Raw genomic sequence first — 20,177 nt, 5'->3', positions numbered from 1 at the left:
TGTGGAGAAACTCCAAATAAATATTCCCCAGTCATCGGCGGCGGTAGGGTGAAAAAAAAAATATTTTTAATTTGAATAAGTAATTCGTACAACGGGCCAAAATCAAAAAAGAAACAAGTCGAAACAAATGCGAAACAAGGAAAATTCAATTTACCCGCATGTCAAACCGAATTGCCGGCTAGGTCAAACACGTTGATGGATGGATGGACGGAGTGGATGCACGGTTGGCCGGATGAAGGGCAGGGAAGGGAAGGGAAGGGAACTGAACTGACTGGAGGAGGTAAACCCGCCAGCAACACCAAGAGCACACCGGCAACAACACGGCACCAGCGCAACAACGTCGACAAGCTTAAATTGCAAAACGGTGCATGCTTGTCTATTTGGGGCGGTCCCAACGCCCGACCAAAATCGGACGGACTGGAAACAATAGACAAACCCGCGCTCAAAATGGGGAAAGTCTAACCCACACACACAGACACACACACCCTGGCACACACTGGCACACAGGAACACCTGAATGGCAAAGGAGCTGCTGCGGCGGGGAACAAAAAAAAATATATATATACATATATATAACTCGGTAAAAGTACGGACGAGCCGAAGTTTTTAATTAATACAAAACTTGTAACATTTTATAAGCCGCTACTACATATTAGCAGCGACTGGCGTTTTGAATATATGCACATACTGATACATCCACCTATATGTGGCTTTTATGCCCGGACAAGGGCATTCCATCAACCCATGCCATTCCAAAACCGAAAACATTAGGCACTCTGGATTGGCTGTGGATGTGGCCTTTTGGATGGCATGCCCAGGTGGACTATTTAACCGAATTCAAATGTGCATGTCCGTTTACACAGAGTCATGTCCATGACTGTGCATCTAACCCATGGTGCGGCGGCAATGGTGACGGTGCCAATGCCGATACCCATGCCCATACCGATGCCGATGCCGATGCCCATGCCGGTGCCATGTTGCCAGTGCTTGATTGCTGATGTCGTATGCCAGAAATTTAATTAAACTTGGGATACAAACAACCTCAAGCGGCTGGACAAGCCCATATTTGAGTACGAGCACATTTCAGACTGTGTTCCGCAATAATGTGTTTGGCTATTAAAACACATACAGGAATTTTGAGTACCTACTAAAATAAAAAATATATAAAAACGATAACTTTTCTCAATAAAAATAACTCTTTCTAACATTTCACTATTTGTAAAGCATTCGGGAGCAACTAACTTCAGTAATCTAAACTCATAGATTTGTAATGACTACCAGAATCAGTTGACTTATGAATTGATTATAAAATGCTGTATTTTGTTTTTTTATTTAATCTATGTAACAGTTGATTTGAAACTCCAAGGAATTTAAATGTGATTGGTTCGTATTAACTTAATCCATTTAATTAAGAATACGTTTCAAAGCCAGGCCTAAATTTATTTAGATTCCAAAACATTATTTTGAATTAAAAAATTACTTAAGTAAATCGTCTGATATTCGCTTTTATCAAAAGAAGATCATAGAGAGTTTTACTGCACTCATTTTTAATAGACAATTTTTATTTTTATTCTTCACATTTATGTCATCTTTTAATTAAATAATACCAGTGCAAATCGCATAAGGTGCCATTAAACGCCCAAGATCTAAGGACAATCTTCAAAGTCCGTCTGGGAACTCTGCTCGCATCGTGACCATGAACTTTTCAACAGGTCGTCCGCAAAGGCAATAAAACGTCTGACACCTTTGACAGTCCCTGCGGCGCACTCAAAACTGCACTCCAATAATAAAGTAGTGCCTATGTATAGTATGTCAGCGGCGTTGGTGGCGCCCTGGCCAAGAAATGGCATATGATTCCCCTTTGGACGGAGAACATCAAACCAAACGGCGGTCTGTGTGAAAGATACTTTCCATGAGTGCCATTAAATTGAGGTGACAATTCAATCAACAATCCGAGCAGCAAACACCGGCGAAAACGGCTCTGCGGCTGTCAAATGAGTGAAGCCTTTCCAGAAATCAAATCAAATGTGTTTACGACGTCTGCCACGTTGGTGGCTCAATTTTATGTCGCTGCGCAGCTATTAAATTTAATTAGAGCTCTGTGTCGTCGCTGCCGCCAGTGGACGTGAACGCATAAATGTCATCAAAATATTTCCCTGAACGGCGGCTTTATATTTAGTTATTCTGCAGTTTAGAGTTCACCCAGTGTAGCCGGCGAATGGTGGAAATATTGTCAGTTGACATGCGAAAGGATTTCCCTTCTGGGAAAGGGCAGTGGCAGTCGTGTCATCCGGCCATCACTCGGAGGTGATACACTCGGGCATAAAAACCCATTTAATTGTCGTTGTCGTAAATCGTCTTTGAAGTCGCACGCTGATTTGGGTCATGAGCTTTCACTGCTAGTTGGCGGGGATTAGTTCCTTTTTGCTTTCAGATTAGATTGCAGGGATTGTCTATTTTGCTTTTAAATAAGGTATGGCCGTAAATTTAGTTGTTGCAAACCATTTGAAAAACTGCCTTCTTAAAAGAAACTATTGAAATTGGCATGCATCTTTGACAAATAAAACCATACTCATTTTATAAAATGTTTTTTTCACTTATATATATCACAATAAACTAATTTATTGATCAAAGAATTGTCAAGTATACTTAACCATTGTTTAGCCATTTATTTTTTCATAAAATGACCAAAACAATAGAAAAAATTATGTTAAAAGTCGAAAAAGTGCCACTGAGCACATGTGTAACTGTCCACTCGTAAATGGTCTTTAGCTGCCATCCCATTCCAAGTGGCGATTACACTCGGACCATTCAGTCTCTGGAATTCGTCTTTATTATTATCTCGCTGGCATTATTGGGTGGCGCTGTTGGCGCCAACATCTTGCACGTTCCAACGGATGTCTCCTGGGCAGAATGTGGCCAAAATCACCTCTACACGGGTCCGAACTGCCGATTGTCTCCACAATTATTGTCATTCACAATTACTGGAGGCTGCGTTGGTAATTTGGGATTTGAGCCAAGCCGAATAGCACATACCCTCCAACGAACCAAAAACCTTAATTGAATGTAAGCAGTGATCTTGCCATTAAAGATATATGGGCAGTTATGACCAATATCGTTTATAGTTCAAACCCATCGAGAAAACGGTTATGACCATTAAGGAGATTCGGGCTAAGAGAGACTTTAGCGTGTTTAGCTCCGTGACTGGGGACTGGAATTTTTATTTTTGTGCCATCCGAAATCGGCGACATGTCTCGAAAACGTGAATCCCGGCAATGCTCCGTTCGGCCCGCCGGTAAAGTGTCAGCAAAAACGAAATTGAGCTTATCTGTAAATGCATCGGCGGGAGTTCGTCCAGACTGAAGACGTCCTGTGCTCGCCGGCGACTTGATGCAATCGTGCAGTCGTCAAATTAGCGACATTCGAAAAACTTCCCAGATAACTACTACGAAAACCCCAAACGAAAAGCACACAGAAAAGCACCAACAAAAAAGCAAAAAAAAAAAAAAAAAAACAAAACAAATAAAACAGAACCTCGAACCAGGACCGTGCGCATTTTTTTTCCTGCCACAGAACCCACCAGAGATCTGTCACAGGCCTGAAGATCGAAATAAAAAAAGAAAAACCGAAGCGAAAAAATACAAATAAAACTAAAAACAAAAAAACAAAGCTTTGGTCCACGATCATTGAGTCCGTTCTACGTGATTTATTTGCTGCCTCAATTGAATTGTTTTGGAGTGGACCCAAGTTCGACTTGGTCCTCGGATTGGGACTGGGATTCTCCAAGAGGAGCACCTACTTTCGCATAGTCAATCAGCAATGCGATTTCTATGACTTGATTGACATTTCATGGGCCGACCATGGACATCCATTTGCCGCAGTCACCGCCGTCGCCAGGGTAAAAAAAAAAAAAACAAAATAAAATAAACTGAACTGAACTGAACTGAAGAGAACAATGGATGTGGCAGACAAAGAAGTGGAGAGCGTCAAAGTCATTGACGATCATCCCGACTGATGATCCGCTGACAATTCCCAAAACGACAAACTCAGGCGCCATGTTAACCACCAAGAAGTCCGGCAGACAATCGCCTCGCCTGGCTGACGAAGATGGATTCCTGATTCTCGATTCTTGATTCTTGATTCTTTATCCCCGATTCCTGATACCTGATTGACTGGCTTCCGACTGACCATTGTTCCTTTTGGCAATCCGAACTGATTACAATCGCCCGGGAAGGCAAGGCAAGGCAAGGCGATCGCGAACGCTTTGCATTTTATTAAACACGATCCTTTTGATTATTACGCCCCATTTTGATGGCCCCGGAGTCGATCTGCGATATCGGTTTGATGGAGGTCATTGCTGCTTTATTTGGACATGCAACTTGTCACGTTTAATGGCATGAACCGGCGGAATAGCGTGTGTGCGATTATCTCTACACTCGAAAAATAACTCAAGTATGTCGTTGGAGTCATTTTATATATATACATACCTAAGCAGTCGGAAATTAATTTGAATCAAGATTTTGACATTTTTGTGTCTTAGTTTCTTAATCCACTCATATTATTAAAATGATCTTGTAAATTATGAATGGGTGGAAATGAATATTTATTCATGGATTTATATTCAAATCGTTGATACTAAAAATGTAACGAGTTTTAAATTATTTTAAATAATTAAACCACAAAACTGGTTACAGAATATACACTTTTATATTAACATCTAAATTTTCCACTTAGAAAGTTTAACTCTTTTTAAAGTATGTTGCTTAATCCCTTTCTAGGAACAATAAATTTATAACCTCGATGTATTATAACATTTCGATAAACTCTATTCTGATAATTCATACATAAAAAGATTAACATAATGGGTTTTAGTATGAGTATAAATAGAAATGTAAAATAATGAAAGCACTATGTTTTGATTTCCCTTTCAACTAGAATTCAGTATTGATTTTTTTCTCGAGTGCATTAATATCGGCGAGTGTGTGAGCAACGGCAAAGCAATCAACGCCGATCCCAGCCCTGCGAACGTATGTATATTGATTAGCTTTCGCCTTGGGAGAATCCGTGTTCCTGTCGCAGGCAGTGCCACCGTTCCATGTACTAGCGCCAGCTACCGATTTCTGGATTCCGATTCCCGAATGGCGAATGTGAATGGTGAATGTGAATGGCGATCCCCATGTTCGATGCTTAACTTGGCCCATTCCCAGTCGCAGTCGCAATTCGGATGCCTGTCAGCAGCAGAGAGCCCTGCAAATTTGTCAATACGTATGCCAGCGATGCGCAGAGGGCTCACCGGCTCATAAATTGTTTAAAATAAATATGAATAATACCGCAGTGCTCCTGCCCAGATCCCGACAATCGCCGGCGGCCGGGAAGACCTGGTTACCCCACACATTGTTCCGTATACACCTCACACAAAAGGAGGTGTTGCCTGGTTGTTATGAGTTTTTAAATCCGACTAAGCCCATTCGCCCAACATTTATTCGAATTTAATCGATTTTTCAAATTGACTCCGCACTCTTCGTTTTCCGTTTGCCGTTCGCCATTCGCCGTGTAGTGTAAACCCAGTACAGAAATCGCTGACCGCCCATCGGTCCGCCCATATTGGTTTTGCTTGTTTGTTTATTTTTTACTTCTGGGAGATAAAAAATAAACAATTATTTATTGCCCCTATCCTTTCAACGGCCCGTTTTCGCAGATGAAGGGTCCACCACCACAAGCACCACCAGTACCACCACCACCACCTGGGCTACTTGAGGCCTATTCCTCCGACTGTGGCCAAAAAGTAATTAATTCGCTAGGCTGGAACGCGTCAAATGAATTGAAAGAGTACAAATTATTGGTAATTATTAAGGGGATCGTTAAATAAAGTTATATTTCTCACGTCGTAATAGGCAGGAACTGTTTAAGGGCCACTAAAACTGGATTGTAATTAATTGCGAATTTGTATCGTACTTAAGTTTGATTTTAATGGACTGAAATAAAAAAGATTGTGTTTTTAATTGAAGCTAAATATAGTTTGTAAATGTATTTTAAGCCATCTATGGGGTACTCAATCCAAAAGATAATGTCAAATACATTTTTGTTCCAAAGTATAAGAATTATTGGGTCCTAATACAATTATAAATTTGTATTTGTTATGATGAAGTTATAGTGTGGCCTATTTATAGGGTTAGTGTTTCTGTCTTCCAACGAATCCTTTCCAACACAATTATAAAATAGTTTGCAACAATTGAAATAGCGCTTATGCCTGGGCCCACACCCAAAAGGGTGCTGATTTGAACAGGGACTTGTGCATAATTAATGAGGGAACCAAGGCAGGTGTGCTGGATGCGTAGGACGACAACCGTTCCTGTCAAACATGATGACAAAAGATTACATTTCGCAACTTGTGGCAGTTGCTGCCGACCCAAGATTTCCAATGTTAGAATGGCAGGCAGCAGGCAACATGCTTAAAAATTTACATAAAACTTCTGATAATAGTTTTGCCTGCGCCCTGTGGGATTGGGATTGCTGTTGCATGGTCCTCCACCATCACCTCCTCCTCGGTTTCATCTTCTTGGGGTTCGCACGTTACCTAAAATCCCTGGACTGATGCTGCGATAGCGACATCATAAATTACGAAACTAAACTTTGTGCGAACGGGACGAATGCAGATGGAGCTGATGATGAGGACACTGCGACTGGAGCTGAACATCGGGACTTTGGGACTTTAGGCTCAGACCGAACTTGGAGTTGGGGTCTTAAAAAAAGACATGCAGCGGGTCGCGATCGCGCAGACTGAGAAATCATCTCCTCCAAGGAGAAACCTCTGCGAATAAAGGCTGTGGTACATTTTTGGGCTGAGTGCAATTGCTTGTCAAACAGAAAAAGGTTACGCTGCCCAAAAAGCCAAAAAATATAAATAAAATCAAAAAGGCAATGCTCTCGGCCAACTATGCCAAGAACTTCGACCGGCAAATGGTTGTTAAAAATAAGCGTTCATCAATTAACACAAGTATTGGGAATAAGCATTGGTATATTAAATAGTCTGTCTTTTGAAAACCATTGTAACCATTTCGGAATAACATGGAATTATAAAAGGATAAATCTTCAGAAATTATTCTAAAATTTAAATCCATGAACTTTCTTAACTCAAAATTAACAATGGCGAAATATGAGATTCTGCAGCATAATTTTAAGTGTCTTAATTTGGATTTTATTTAAATGTTTTTAAACGAATTCATTATTAATATATTATTCAATATTAATATCAAAGATAGAGTTACAAACTTAGCTGTGTTAAGTTTCAGTTAATCATTAGCGCTGGCGTTAATCTCGGTTGCTTCATTTAAGCATTCGCCAATTACTCAATGGCCGCTTATCGAGAATTCAATAATTAATTAGCAAAATTAACAAACGATTACGGAGTCGTGGACGGGACCCGCTGCCAGCACGATTCGCAAAAGGAGCAAAGGAGTCGTCGGCGGCGAATAACAAAATTCTGTTAGTCACGCATGCTAATCTTCGTGTTGTCTCAAAAACCACTGGCAACCAGAAGTTGGTGGCAGCACAAGTTGCAAGTTGCGGCAGCAACCTCAGCAGCAGCAGCAACCTTTAAAATCGGCAGCGGAAACGACAAGGCCAGAAGAGAAGCCGTCGACCGTGGTGGCCGCGACTTGGTCATGAGTTCGGTGGCTCGGTGGTTCGGGCCACACTGGTGGCTCCTGCGTTGCCCCGCTATCGATACTGCATTGTTAGTGCCCGAAACAAATGATTATTGTGGGGCCTATTTAAGGGTAATCGTGTCGTCTGAGCAGGAGCACAAAGTCTGCGACTCTCGTGAGCCTGTGTTGGGTCTAGGGTCCTGGTAGGTCCCCCAATTGCAGCTATAGCCTACTATATGCCTAGAATAATTAAAGACGGTGCCACGTTTTTGGGTTAATTATGCTTGCGTCCTAGCCATTCGAACACTGAGGGAAAATCAAGATTGCCTTCCTAGATTGAAGATTATTTTATCATCGAATGGATGAACCTTTTTGGCGTAGAAATATTCAGCCAGGAATAAGCACCTTAAAACAAGAAAATGGGCTATAATCAGGGCTAATAAGGAATTACTAAGTTCTTGGCTTAACCCTTTTAGAACATAGGTTAATATAATAAAAGGTTATTGCTAATACAAAATTTACAATTGTAGGTTTAAAAATAATTTTTTGAATTTCTTAAAAGGAAATTTTTGTTTAATTTTTATAATTTGTTTTGCGTTGTGGTTCTGAAATATTTATTTATTTATAATATGCCACATAAAATCTGGGTGTTTATATGAAATATTAATTTATTAAAAATTAAATAAGCTTTAAGTATATGACATATAAGCTTTAAATGTCCCTATGTAGACTTATAATTTTTAATGGCATAAAATTATATACATTTCTAAAGAAATACACATTTTGTTCAATTTAGTATTATAAAATGTTGTCGTCAAATTTTAGAAGAAGCTACCTTATCCTCTTACGAGACCACATTCTTAAAGGCAAAACTACTTTTTCCCTGTGCATTCCATGTTCAGTGGCTCAAATTAAATACGCCATTTAATAAATATGGTGGCCATTATCGGATAAGCTTCTGAATCTTTTACTTAAACATGTCACTTCGCATTAATCTGGACTCGGAGGCCTGTGCTGGTGCTGTTGCTGTTGCTGGCTGGCTGACTCGCAACTGGCAATCTGGCAACAGGTAAGAGAACAGAGAACCAGAAGAAGACGAATCCAGTCTGGGGGCCACACGCAGCGCCCGATGTTGTGATGTGATGTTCGCATGCGCAACGCCAGTGGCTTTGCTCCGTCAGCCAAATGACCTGACGGACTTGGTTGGACTGGACTGGACTGGCTCACCTCGAACCGAAAGCCGAAAACTGAAAACCTGGGATCTCAGATCTGGGGACCGTGGTCCGTGGTCTGGGGGTCTGCTGCCACAGAATCGAGATTATCATAAATAATGTGGAGTAACAGTTCCACGCGGCCTAGGATGGCCATGCCCATTTGTTGCACGTTCCGTGCGCCGTTTTTCGATTTCCCAGAAAGGATGAGATGAGGTCACTGTGGCCCGCTCACTCTTAATGACGTCTAATTTGTCATCGTTGAGGAACTAATTTTTTAGCCCGGTGATATAGGCCCAATAGAGCGCTACCTGTCTTGAACACGAACCTCGAGATTTCTGCGTAAGTTACGAAACCTGGGGCTCCACCACTGTGGGACCCTTCAGATGGGTTCGGGTATGGGTTTGGGTTTGGGTTTGGTCATGGGTATGGGGTTGGTTTGTACTGCTGCTGCTGCTGCTGATGGAGACGCATGTGAGAAGCGGAATTTACATACCCATAGTTCGTGGAATAATAAGTATTTCCATTTAGTCGCTTAAAAGGAAACCCAAAACCAAAAAAACCCGCGATAAGATAAAGCTGTTTTCGCTTAAATAAAATTTTCTCTGTAAGCCCAAAAAGCCCATGAGTTAAATTTAAAATGCGGCGTGAAATCTATCTGGTGTCTGTAATTTGACAATTTATTTTATAATGCAGCCAGTAGTGGGTCTAATTAACATTTTGGGTACAAAATGAAAACATTAGGTTTTTAATGCGCATTTATCTGTTGCAGATTTCTGAGAAGGTTTGTGGGATATTAAAGTTTATTATTCAAGATTGTTATGTCTTGCTACAAGGTTTTTCCGAAGCACACGTAATATAAAATATGATTATAAGGCAGGGTATGCAAATGATTTGTAATAAATAATTACATTAAATATTAAAAGAAAATTATAAACTTCATAAGAATTGATAAACATTTTTAAGTTGTCACATCACATTCTAGGCAAAATGTAGTTTAATTTTAAAAAGTCTTCCACAAATATTTGGATTTAAAATAAAACGATTTGCTATCATTTTATTAATGACCATGTCCTTTCCTAACATCTATGCAAAACCCATATTTCCTATGTAATCTTCAAAGCATAAGTGCACCTCCAATTTAGAGCCCTACTATAGCCGTGTTCTCGATAGGAAAATACAAGATAGACCCCGCCACAAATCGGCCAAAACGGCAGGGTAATGTTGGCAGGAGGCAGGAGGTGCATGTTTTACCGATTAACATATCCGGCGCTTATACCTGTGTACATTTCAGCCTGTACGATTGTACATAGCCACAAACATTCAGAATTGTTTTGTTTTTTTTTTCTGTTTTTTTTGTGGCTGCCTAGCGCCATCTGATTGTCTGGCTGCATGTTCACCGGCCATATTAATAATTTTTGAGGCGTTTTTTGATTTAGGGAGCATTTAAAGCGTGAACGACTGCATCAATAATTTCGCTTGCAATTTTATTGTGCATAAATTTCATTAATTTATAATTTTGGCCGTTGCTGGCTGCGGCTAACATCCGACCCGCTGATCTTGGTTCGCTGTTTGCTGTGTGCTGTATGCTGTTTGCTGTTTGCTGTTTGCTGCCTGGTGCCTTTGCCTTTTATTTTGCCTCCGCGGAGCATGTTGCGCCAATGTGTTGCCGCGCTCCGTCGACTGGGGCATAAATTATTTTCCGTAGTTTTGGCAGGCGCCCGATGACCGCGCGCTGCGTAGATTTCGCGATTTCGCGATTGCGCATGAGGTGAGGGTTATTCATTTGCCTGCGTAGTCGACTCCGACTCCGTCTCGATCTCCATCGTCGCCCCCATCTTCAGGGCCTGCTCCTCTTCGGCGCAAATATCTGACCGCCTGTGCCGAAACCTACGCACTCGAAAAAATTAAGAACTTAATATTTAAGCCAAGAACTAGCAGGATGAATAGTTGACAACTATGAAATTATTGAGTCATTGTTAAGCACCTCATTAAAGCCATTAACAAATTTGTAGAAACAACTGAGAAAAAACAAAAACAAAAAAAATAAATTTGCAAAGTGCGCTAGTACATTTTAACTCGTAAACCTGAAGTATAGAAGGTTTGTAAAAATTAAAAAAAAAAATTTTTTAATGTTAAAACATTAAAACAATTTTAAGAGAATTATAATATTGATTATAGACTATATTACATTTACTTTTTCTAATCTAAACGTTTAAATCAACTTAAATGGTAAAAGAAAATTTATGTCTATCTTAAGCATAATGATATTGCAAAATTGATTTTGAGCTGGGCTTTATTTTTTAAAGACTTCTACAATTTTTATTAAATTTAATTTAATTTAGTTACTAGTGACTTTAATGCCATAATGTACAGAAATGCAAATTAATTTATACAAATTTTTTTATAGTATGTAATGCTTTGTAAATTTGTAACCCTTTGAAGATCCTTTTTTTCCGAGTGCAAAAACATTGCTGATGTGACTGTAGGAGTATCTGCGGTTGTTGCCGGCGTTGTCGGATGCTGGGGAGCTGCAGGCTTCATTGAGGAACTCGCGATTATGCTCGGTCTTATGCTGGTTGTACGAGTTTTTGGCTGGATCAGAACCGAGAGTCCTGCAACTGGGCCCGGCATGTCGCCTGCAAATGTCTTCGGTTTCTGGCCGCGCAGTTAATTATAAACGCTTGGACATTTTCGCTTGACTTGGCTTCGCCTCGCCTCGCATCGCATCGGTTTGTTTTCATTTCCAGATGCAGATTACATTATGATTTATGCAAAATAGTAAATGCGTCTGATGGCAACATGCGCCAGCTGCCAGACACGAAATCTCTGGCCAACTCCTCTCCTCATTGGCCATGTTCGAGTGCAGCCATCGCGATCGGCCGGCAATCGGAATCGGAATTAGAAGGCTCCGCCGCAAGTCATCGATGTTGAATCGAACCAATAGGCAAAGGGGTATGGGATATACACATATATGTATCTGTATCTGCAGCGATTACCGAATGGGAGTATTTAGCATCCCGCGATTTTATTCGAGCCCATTTGAGGCCAATCGTAAAGCAGCGTCTTCCCACTGGCCGCCAATAAATCAGGAGCGCCATGAAGCGGCCTCGTAAAAGTGCTTAAATTAATCATCCCGAATGTGTGTCTCGGGTTTACGATGCCCAGATCCACGGGGCGCCCCCAAAGTCGCAACAGGTTGCCCCCGCTAAGCGCCATCCATCCCGATCATAGGCACCATAAACTTAAGTTTAACTGCCCTGGATTGCTGGCATTTTGCATAACCAGACGTGCATGTCCGGTTAGCTGTATTCGTATCTGTATTTGTATCTCCATCTGCATCTCCATCTGAATCTCCATCTGCATCTGCAGTTGTATCTGCATCTACATCGACAGAGCTACAACCCAGTACTGTCCTGTCCTGTCCTGTCGTCGCCGGGAAATAAAGGAATGCCTGAGAAAATGGTCAGCGCTTTATTAAATACTCACTTTGATTTACTTGGGGCTGGGCGATGGAAAATTGCGCTTGAAATTGCATTGTTATTACATGTTTGGGTCAGCGCAAATTAAATTCCATATAGAAAAGCAATCTGCCCGGCGTCGAGTGTATTTATTTTACTGAGATCGCGTACGTGACAAGAGGGACGGGACACGATGTTTAACAGCGAAAATGTGGTGCAAGTTTCCTGAAAGTCAAAAGGGTTCTTCCCTGGCAAAGGGACTCCTGCCCCCTCTGAATGCACTCAGAATCGCTATTAAATTAGTTTAGTGGCATTTAACTTAATCGCCTACAAGGGAGTTAAAATTTTCCAAGACAGTGTCTTCGACTGCGTCTCATCGGTTTTGCAGTTGCCCCGAGTCGGCCAAAAATTGGGCGGACGTGATTCGATTTTAAAGAAGCTCCCTGGACTGATGGCAACAAGTGCTTTCGCCTTAATATCTTTGAATAGGCCACTCGCCGTTTGGCCCTTTGGCAGCCTGCAACCTGCAGCCTGCAACCCGCATTAAGGCCTAACTGCGCACGTCATCGCCGATCCGCTGGCCAAATTGAGTTGTGCATCAAAAAAGCGACGGATCCCCGGGGAAATGCAACTGCATCGCATCGTGATGTCAGCAATGTGATATTCCTGCTCCTGCTCCTGTTTCAGCTGTTCTATCTCCTCCATCCGATGCCGATATTCCCGATGCGTAGTTGCTCGCTTAGTCCATATTCTTTGCATAAATCTCACCGATGTCCCCCGGTTGGACAGAGCTTGTAATTAAATTGCGACACGGGGCAGCTAATGGCGCCACAACATAGATTCTCAGGCAAACAAGCAGCCGGCATATGCATACAGACATGCACTCGAAAAAAACAATTCAAATAACATATCATTCAGACCAATTTTTGTTTAATATTTATTACAAGGAATATTCTTGTAAAATCGTGCATAACTTTTAATAGATATAAGAATAAACATATTTTAAATATTACACACTCTCTATTAAATATGGTAAAGAGAAAGTTCCCTTGAATTTTTTTTTGAAAAATCCTCTTGTAAAAGCTTAAATTTTAAACATTCTTTTAACTTTTATGTTCAAAAAATAAATTGGTATGCTATTATAATCAATTCTATAACTTTAAGTTATAAAGTCTGCTCTTAGTTATTATAATTGTTTTTAGATCTTTGTTCAGCGATTGAAATTAAGAAACATAGTTCGAATAGAAAATTTCTTATAGTTTAAAGTAGGTTCAGGTACCAGATTTTTTCTGAGTGCTCCCCCAAACTTAAGCGAGCGGAGATGCTCATGACAAAGCGGCGGGGACACGACCTCAGCGTACAGGGCACGTTTCTCAATGAAATTCCAGACCGCTCTCGTCGAGTGTTTCTGTGTGTTCCAGCGTTGTCTGCCCGGTCATCAAATATCGGACTGGGAGTCGAAGCTGGAGCTGGAGATGGAGCTGGAGTTGGAGTTGGAGAGTCCAAGTCCGAGTCGAAGATGGAGCCACAAAAAGTACTATGCTACTTGGGCGGCGGCGACACGAAATGAGCGCCTGCAGTAGCCACCGCGGTTAATTAATTCTGCATGAAATTTAAGGTTTTCCTTTTTTTTTTGTTTTTTGTTTTTGCTCTGCCATATAGTGCATATATGGCGAGTCATTGTCGCCGATCTGACGATGGCCAGGATGTTAGCCACGTTGCTGCACGTACACCGCTGTCTGTGGCCCTGTGATCTGGCTTCCCGGCTCCTGTCCTGTTTGTGTCCCCCAGTGCTTGCTAATCAGCCGCACCTCATCAGTCTGGCAAATCAAGTCATTAAGTTAACCGAGTGCCAAATGGAGCAAATAATGCTTCGGCTGCCTCGTAGTTGCGATGCGCGTCTTGGGGGTTCGCCAAGCGGGGCAGTAAAAAATCTCTCAATTAGTCAAACAATTAAATCAGCTATCGATCCGAACTTGAACTGATTTCATACGGGCATTACGTATTTAATTATGTACTTCATTTCACAGGCCTTATCGTTCAGCAGGAAAAAAATGAGAACGATTGCTTTGCTCGATTCACATCTTAATTTTACCTCTGGCGTTTATAGATCACAAAAAAAATCCGAAAACATTTAAAAGTTCTTAACATAATTTAGCTTATCCCTATTACGTATTTCATTATACTAAGCATTTATTTGTATTTAAAAGAAAATATATATAAAGAAAATAATACCCCTTCTTTTCTTTATTTTCAGTGTCCAGCAACGGTAAGTTTATGACAATTCCAAAACACGTCTTCGAACGTAGTAACATACATAAAACTACCATTAAAAATGCAATAATTCCATTTACCAATTTAATGCAAATGATTACACATACAAACCGTTTTCACGTTATAAAACAAAACCATTGACACGTTACTTTTTTACTTAACGTCAAGGACTTTTCATTTGGCCAGAAATAAACCTGTTTTAATCGAAATTCATTATCTGCAAAAAATGTTATTTTTACCACAAGGGTGAGCTCTCATTGCCACTTATTATAAGGGTATATTTTGCAATTATCTTTCCTTTTTCGTGTAAATGCAACATGGTTACCCCAAAAAGCTTACATTCTAAATGTGCATAAATTTCAAAGGGCCTATGCCTTAAATTTTTATAAACGAAGAACTAAAGCTGACGGTTTAGCCAGCCGACTTTTTTTATTTGGCCTTATTAATTTTAACAAAACGTTGTTTCCGTTGAAAACAAATATAAAAAGCCAGTAATTCTTTTTACTTAGAATAAATTCTGCGCGTCTGAAAACTTGAAAATCATTTAGTGAATAAGCTACTACAATGTAGCCATTTGTGTTAACATTTAGATATTATTGTACACGCGTGCTTGTTATGTTGTTAATAGGTCTTGTGTGTCGGACAATATAAATGCACGAGCTGTTAAATGTCGCCAATGGCGAGGAGGTGAGCACAATAAATACATAAAAAAACGGGAAAAACAATAATTTAGCTTAACAACTTAATAACAAAACAGCACTCTGCTGCTGCGATCACCTGTTCGCCTCGCCAGGCGACGAGGATCGTCATTCCTCGACGAGGAACCCTCATCGCAGCGACTACTGTGCGACTGGTTGATAAAAACAATATAAAACAAAATAAAAAAACGAAAAAAAAAAAAGAAAAGAAAATAAAAGAAAAGAGAACCTAAGCCCGGTCGCAGTTATGAGTTTCCACCTGTTCGCGAATTTATTGATTGCCACATTGACAAATGAGCCACCCTGCTGTTATAAAACCAATTAAAGGAAGGGTCCGTTTGCATGCCCGGCTCACTGGGATATTACGAATAAATTAGGTCTGGTGAGAATTAATTGGACAGTCGGGCCACCGGACACTCGGTGTGATATATAAATCATGGCAGCTATGCGGCAATAACAGGATTATCCAACTTCGAATTAATTTGGCTTAGCGAATGGAAGTGCGTCCGCAAAGGTCAAAATGCGTCTCTCATCTGCATACACAGAGAAAATTAATTCGACATTTTAGAAAAAACAAAGTTTTTAAATTTTTTCTAAATTAACTTTTTGAGATTTCTAATGAAAGGTAAAGTCTCACAAGAAAGAACAATATTTTAATCGTTCTAAGGGCCGTTATCTTAATCTTATGGTAAACTTAAGATTGGTATTGAACTGAAAAGTAGTATACAATGTGGCAGCTTAAAACCTTGCGAACTTGGACTTTTAAAACTTGTTCTTAAAAATGTAAATTATTTTTTAAGATAGCTTAAAAATTATTTCGGCTAGTAAGTCGTTTTCTTTTTTAGCTATAAAAAAAAATTGTTTGTATGTTTTTAGTTTACTTCCAATGCCTGAAATTAAATGCACTTTTATTGATTAGATAATGGGTTTTTCTAAGTGTTTTTTTTTTCATTGAGTGCACTAATTAGAGACACTCTCGAGGATGCCAATAAGCAGGCCCAGAGGCAGCGGCACTGGCCAGGAAAGAGCACCTGCCAAAGCGGTCGACGCATCATTAATAATTCCGAGGGAGCGGCTAAGTCAGCCGCACGCATAATAACCACGATTAAAGCAAACAAGGCTCATTGTCGGTTAAATGACAAGTTTTGACAACTTGTGAAACGACAAGTGGCCAGCGATCGGCCCGACGGACCACGGACCAGTGGCCAGTGGCCAGTGACCAAACCCGAGGACCAGGGACCAAACAAAAAACACAGGGACGGACTACGGAAATCGGGGAGTGGACGAGGGTCTCTTTGCGGTAGCGACCCAGTTAAATTAATAATCCGCATAATTGGAGAACTTAACTTGCGAGCGAAAGAGAAAGGACATGGTGACGACAAAAAGAGCGTTATTTGCTTTGCGCTTAATATATCATTTAGATTGTTAACCGCAGATAAAAACGCTGTGAAGACTTTGGCTGTCATTATTATTGTTGTTTTATTTTATCGTGCCGGGTGATTATTGTTGTTTGCTTGTAAAGATTGTTAGCTATTATATTCGGAATGGCTTGGCAATTAGACCTAGTTGTCGATTTGGTCAGCTCGGTATTGATTTGGAGGTCCCATTACTTTTTTTCATATATGTATATATCACGACAGGACAGGCATAAATAGAAAATAATTGTTTTTATTTCACAATTATGTCCCAAAAGATTGGTTCCATGTTTTTGACCACTCTGGGAATCAACACACCTTTCGCATATGATAGCCCAGCTAGATAGCATAATTGGAGTCTTGAATACCTGGGGTCAAATTATTTCCATGCTGATTAAAATCATTCAATAGGCCACACAATTTCAGTATTATAATTTTTTTAATGCCGACCTTTATAAAAGTACAATTTTAAAGTTTTACTTTTTTTTTACTTGAAAAGTACTACAGTTTTAATCAACAAAAGAACTATTTTTTTTTTTTGAAAAATGTTTTCCATAAAAAATTAATAAACTCTTTATTTTTATTAAAATAAATTATTTCTATATCAAATTAATGGATACGAGTGTTTGAGTTTTCATTTTTATCTAATTAAGATCAAATTTACTCTAATCATGAATATGTAAAACTTTATTGTTTATTACGTAAAATTATATTTCAACAACCTAAACACCCATTATTATTTATTCTTAATTACTATTTCTGTTTTAATTTTTTCTTTTTCGGTAATTTACAACCATGTACCGGCATTCGCATATCGGAAACGAAAATAGGGCGTAAGTATGAACATGACCACTCTGAAATGTAACCAACTCGGAAAAACAAACACAAATTAAACTCTCGTTAATGAGATGGTCGCCAGCCTAGAAACATGACTCTGTTAGTAATTATTTCGAGATTGGTCTTTGAGCACTTGGGACTGACAGTCGAAAATGGTGAGAGTGTGCACCTTTAATGATAAATTAATTTGCGAGTAATCTCCAGAGCAATGTGCTGCCCACCGATCGGTTACTCTGATCCAAGTGCAATTATGGCAAAAGAACAGGGCAGCGAGTCTTAATTATAACCAGAGCAGCCATGTTAAACATGACAGTATTCGTGTCCTGGCGATTCATCAAAATGACAGCTTCTGGGTTACAGCGGTCTCGTTTGTGGGGTCCGTCAAGCGATTCCCATTCCCATTCTCGTTCCCATTCCCATTCCCGCTTTTTATCAGCGCAATATCGAATTTCGATCAAAACGCCTTCGGGCGACGGCACGTCGGAAAAGCAGGCGCTCGACTTTTGGCGCTAAACGAACACATCCACTCCACTCCACTCCACTCCACTCCACTCCACTCCACTCCACTCCACTCCACTCCACTCCACTCCACTACTTGATCGCTCACAGCCCGCATTCCAGTTCTTCAACTACCACAGTCCTCCCGACGACCCTCATTATCATGCTACATAGTTGGCACCATTAGGGCATTTTGGCACAGGAACAGAAAACAGGAGCAAGGACACTCGCTGGTATGACTAGCCGCTGTTACGTCGCAGGACGCGATATCCATCTGCCAGAAAAATGAAATGAAGGGTTGTAATTGCCGTTGAAGCTGCTCGTATGTGTTATTAACTTGTTAAGCGAAAATGGCACATATACTTACTATAACATGCACTTGTGCCGGTCTTATCCAAATCCGGTCAAAGGATCCACTGTGTTTCCTTGGCCAAGTTCAATTTGTGTCTGCTTTTCTGAGTGGTTTTGGCGCCTTATATTGAGCTTCATTAACTATGCTTTCTGTTTTTATTTTACATATTCAATGGATGATCTCAAACTCAGTATGTAAGTATAAAAATAGATAATAAGTTGATTTAAATCTATTCATTATTCCAAACATATCAATCTACTCTATTAAAAATTGTTTTGACGTATATATTTTTGAACTTGCTGTTAAAGATTTTTTAAATTCTCAAGTACTGTAATATTTTAAATATTTTGAAATGAGAAGCCACAATGGGAATTAACTTAAAAACATGAATACACCAAAATGCTCTATAGAGTGTATATACTTTTCTGAAACACTCAAATTTTGTAAGCATTTTTCTTTGCCAAGTTGAAAAGTTCAGATGCAAGAATACAACTTTCTAAGATTTACTAAATTTGAAAACATATCTTAAGATGCAAATGCATACACCTTTAACCCACACATTGTATTTAGAGGTATGGTCAAAAGCGTTTACACAAAACAAATAAAAAGAATCTTATAAGTTTGTGTAAAAACTTTTGACCACCCCTGTATAAGAACATTTAGAAGACATTGTGTATATTCCACATTAAGTGGTTGACCAAAACACCTTAAGAACCTAAGTCTAAGCCGTGGGTTGCGTGAAATATTCGCAACATCCTTTTATGATCATGAAGCAATAACGGATCAGCAACACGGTTAAATGTCGCACGACCTAGGTATTGGAATCCGTGCTCCTGGAATTTCTGGGCATTTGAGTTCGTTGGGATGCGATGCGATGGGACGCAGGAAGGATTCCGCGGGTCGGGACCAGAGAGGATTGAACGGATCGAATCGGAGGATTGCAGATCCGGAGGAGAGGCAAATCGCTCTGTTTGCTTGCGGTGTGCCAATACAATGCCACAGCTGAACGAGACACAAGAATTTATGGCATTTCACTTTCAAAGACACAAAATTCCTGTCCCTTGCCACCATTAATGGAATGGACAATAAATTTAAACGTGCAGACGGACAACGTGCCATATGTAAAAAGGCTCAGACACTGTAGCGGCAACTTCCCGAAATGGCTAAAATCGCTCCATTCCGCCCCGAAGCTCGGAAACTGCGCGTGAGACGATTTGTAAGCCCGAAACCGGTCGCCTTTCAGCCTTTCAAGCCTTTCAACATCTGCCAGCCGGCCAGCTAACAAGGCGATAATCCACGGACAATGCCGGCTTCGATGCGAATCTCGGCCCTTTTATAATTAAACGTATGGATGGAAAGATGAGGCCCCGTTGGCTATAAATTCTAAGTTCTATTGACTTGGAGCTCCATAAAAACACAAAAAGACAATTATTTAATAATCTACAAATAGCAGAAGAAGGAAGCTAGTTTGGCTAACTAACAATAATATCACAATAATATCAATCAAGAACACTTTTTACCCTTTGACACTTGACCAAAGACAATTCAAATATGAATTATAGATTTTTATAGACTCCATAAAAACACAAAAAGACAATTATTTAATAATCTACAAATAGCAGAAGAAGGAAGCTAGTTTGGCTAACAAACAATAATATCACAATAATATCAATCAAGAACACTTTTTACCCTTTGACACTTGACCAAAGACAATTCAAATATGAATTATAGATTTTTATAGACTCATTGAAGTAATAAAAAAACAAACTTGCAAATCTAGGCATC

The 20,177-nt window shown here is 40.0% G+C and overlaps 1 protein-coding gene across 3 annotated transcripts in view; it reads left to right on the top strand.

Moving 5' to 3' along the window:
• LOC128258023 (ankyrin repeat domain-containing protein SOWAHC) overlaps positions 1 to 20,177 on the top strand; it is a 37,314-nt gene that overhangs the window by 11,043 nt on the left and 6,094 nt on the right. For all 3 annotated transcript variants that reach the window (XM_052989420.1, XM_052989422.1, XM_052989423.1), the window contains exon 4: positions 14,576 to 14,587. In XM_052989420.1, coding sequence (XP_052845380.1) covers positions 14,576 to 14,587 — 12 coding nt within the window. The remainder of the gene's footprint in view (positions 1 to 14,575; positions 14,588 to 20,177) is intronic.

Source organism: Drosophila gunungcola (genome assembly GCF_025200985.1).
Source record: "Drosophila gunungcola strain Sukarami chromosome 3L unlocalized genomic scaffold, Dgunungcola_SK_2 000002F, whole genome shotgun sequence".
Classification (NCBI taxonomy): domain Eukaryota; kingdom Metazoa; phylum Arthropoda; class Insecta; order Diptera; family Drosophilidae; genus Drosophila; species Drosophila gunungcola.
This window is presented reverse-complemented; position numbering and strand designations above follow the sequence as displayed.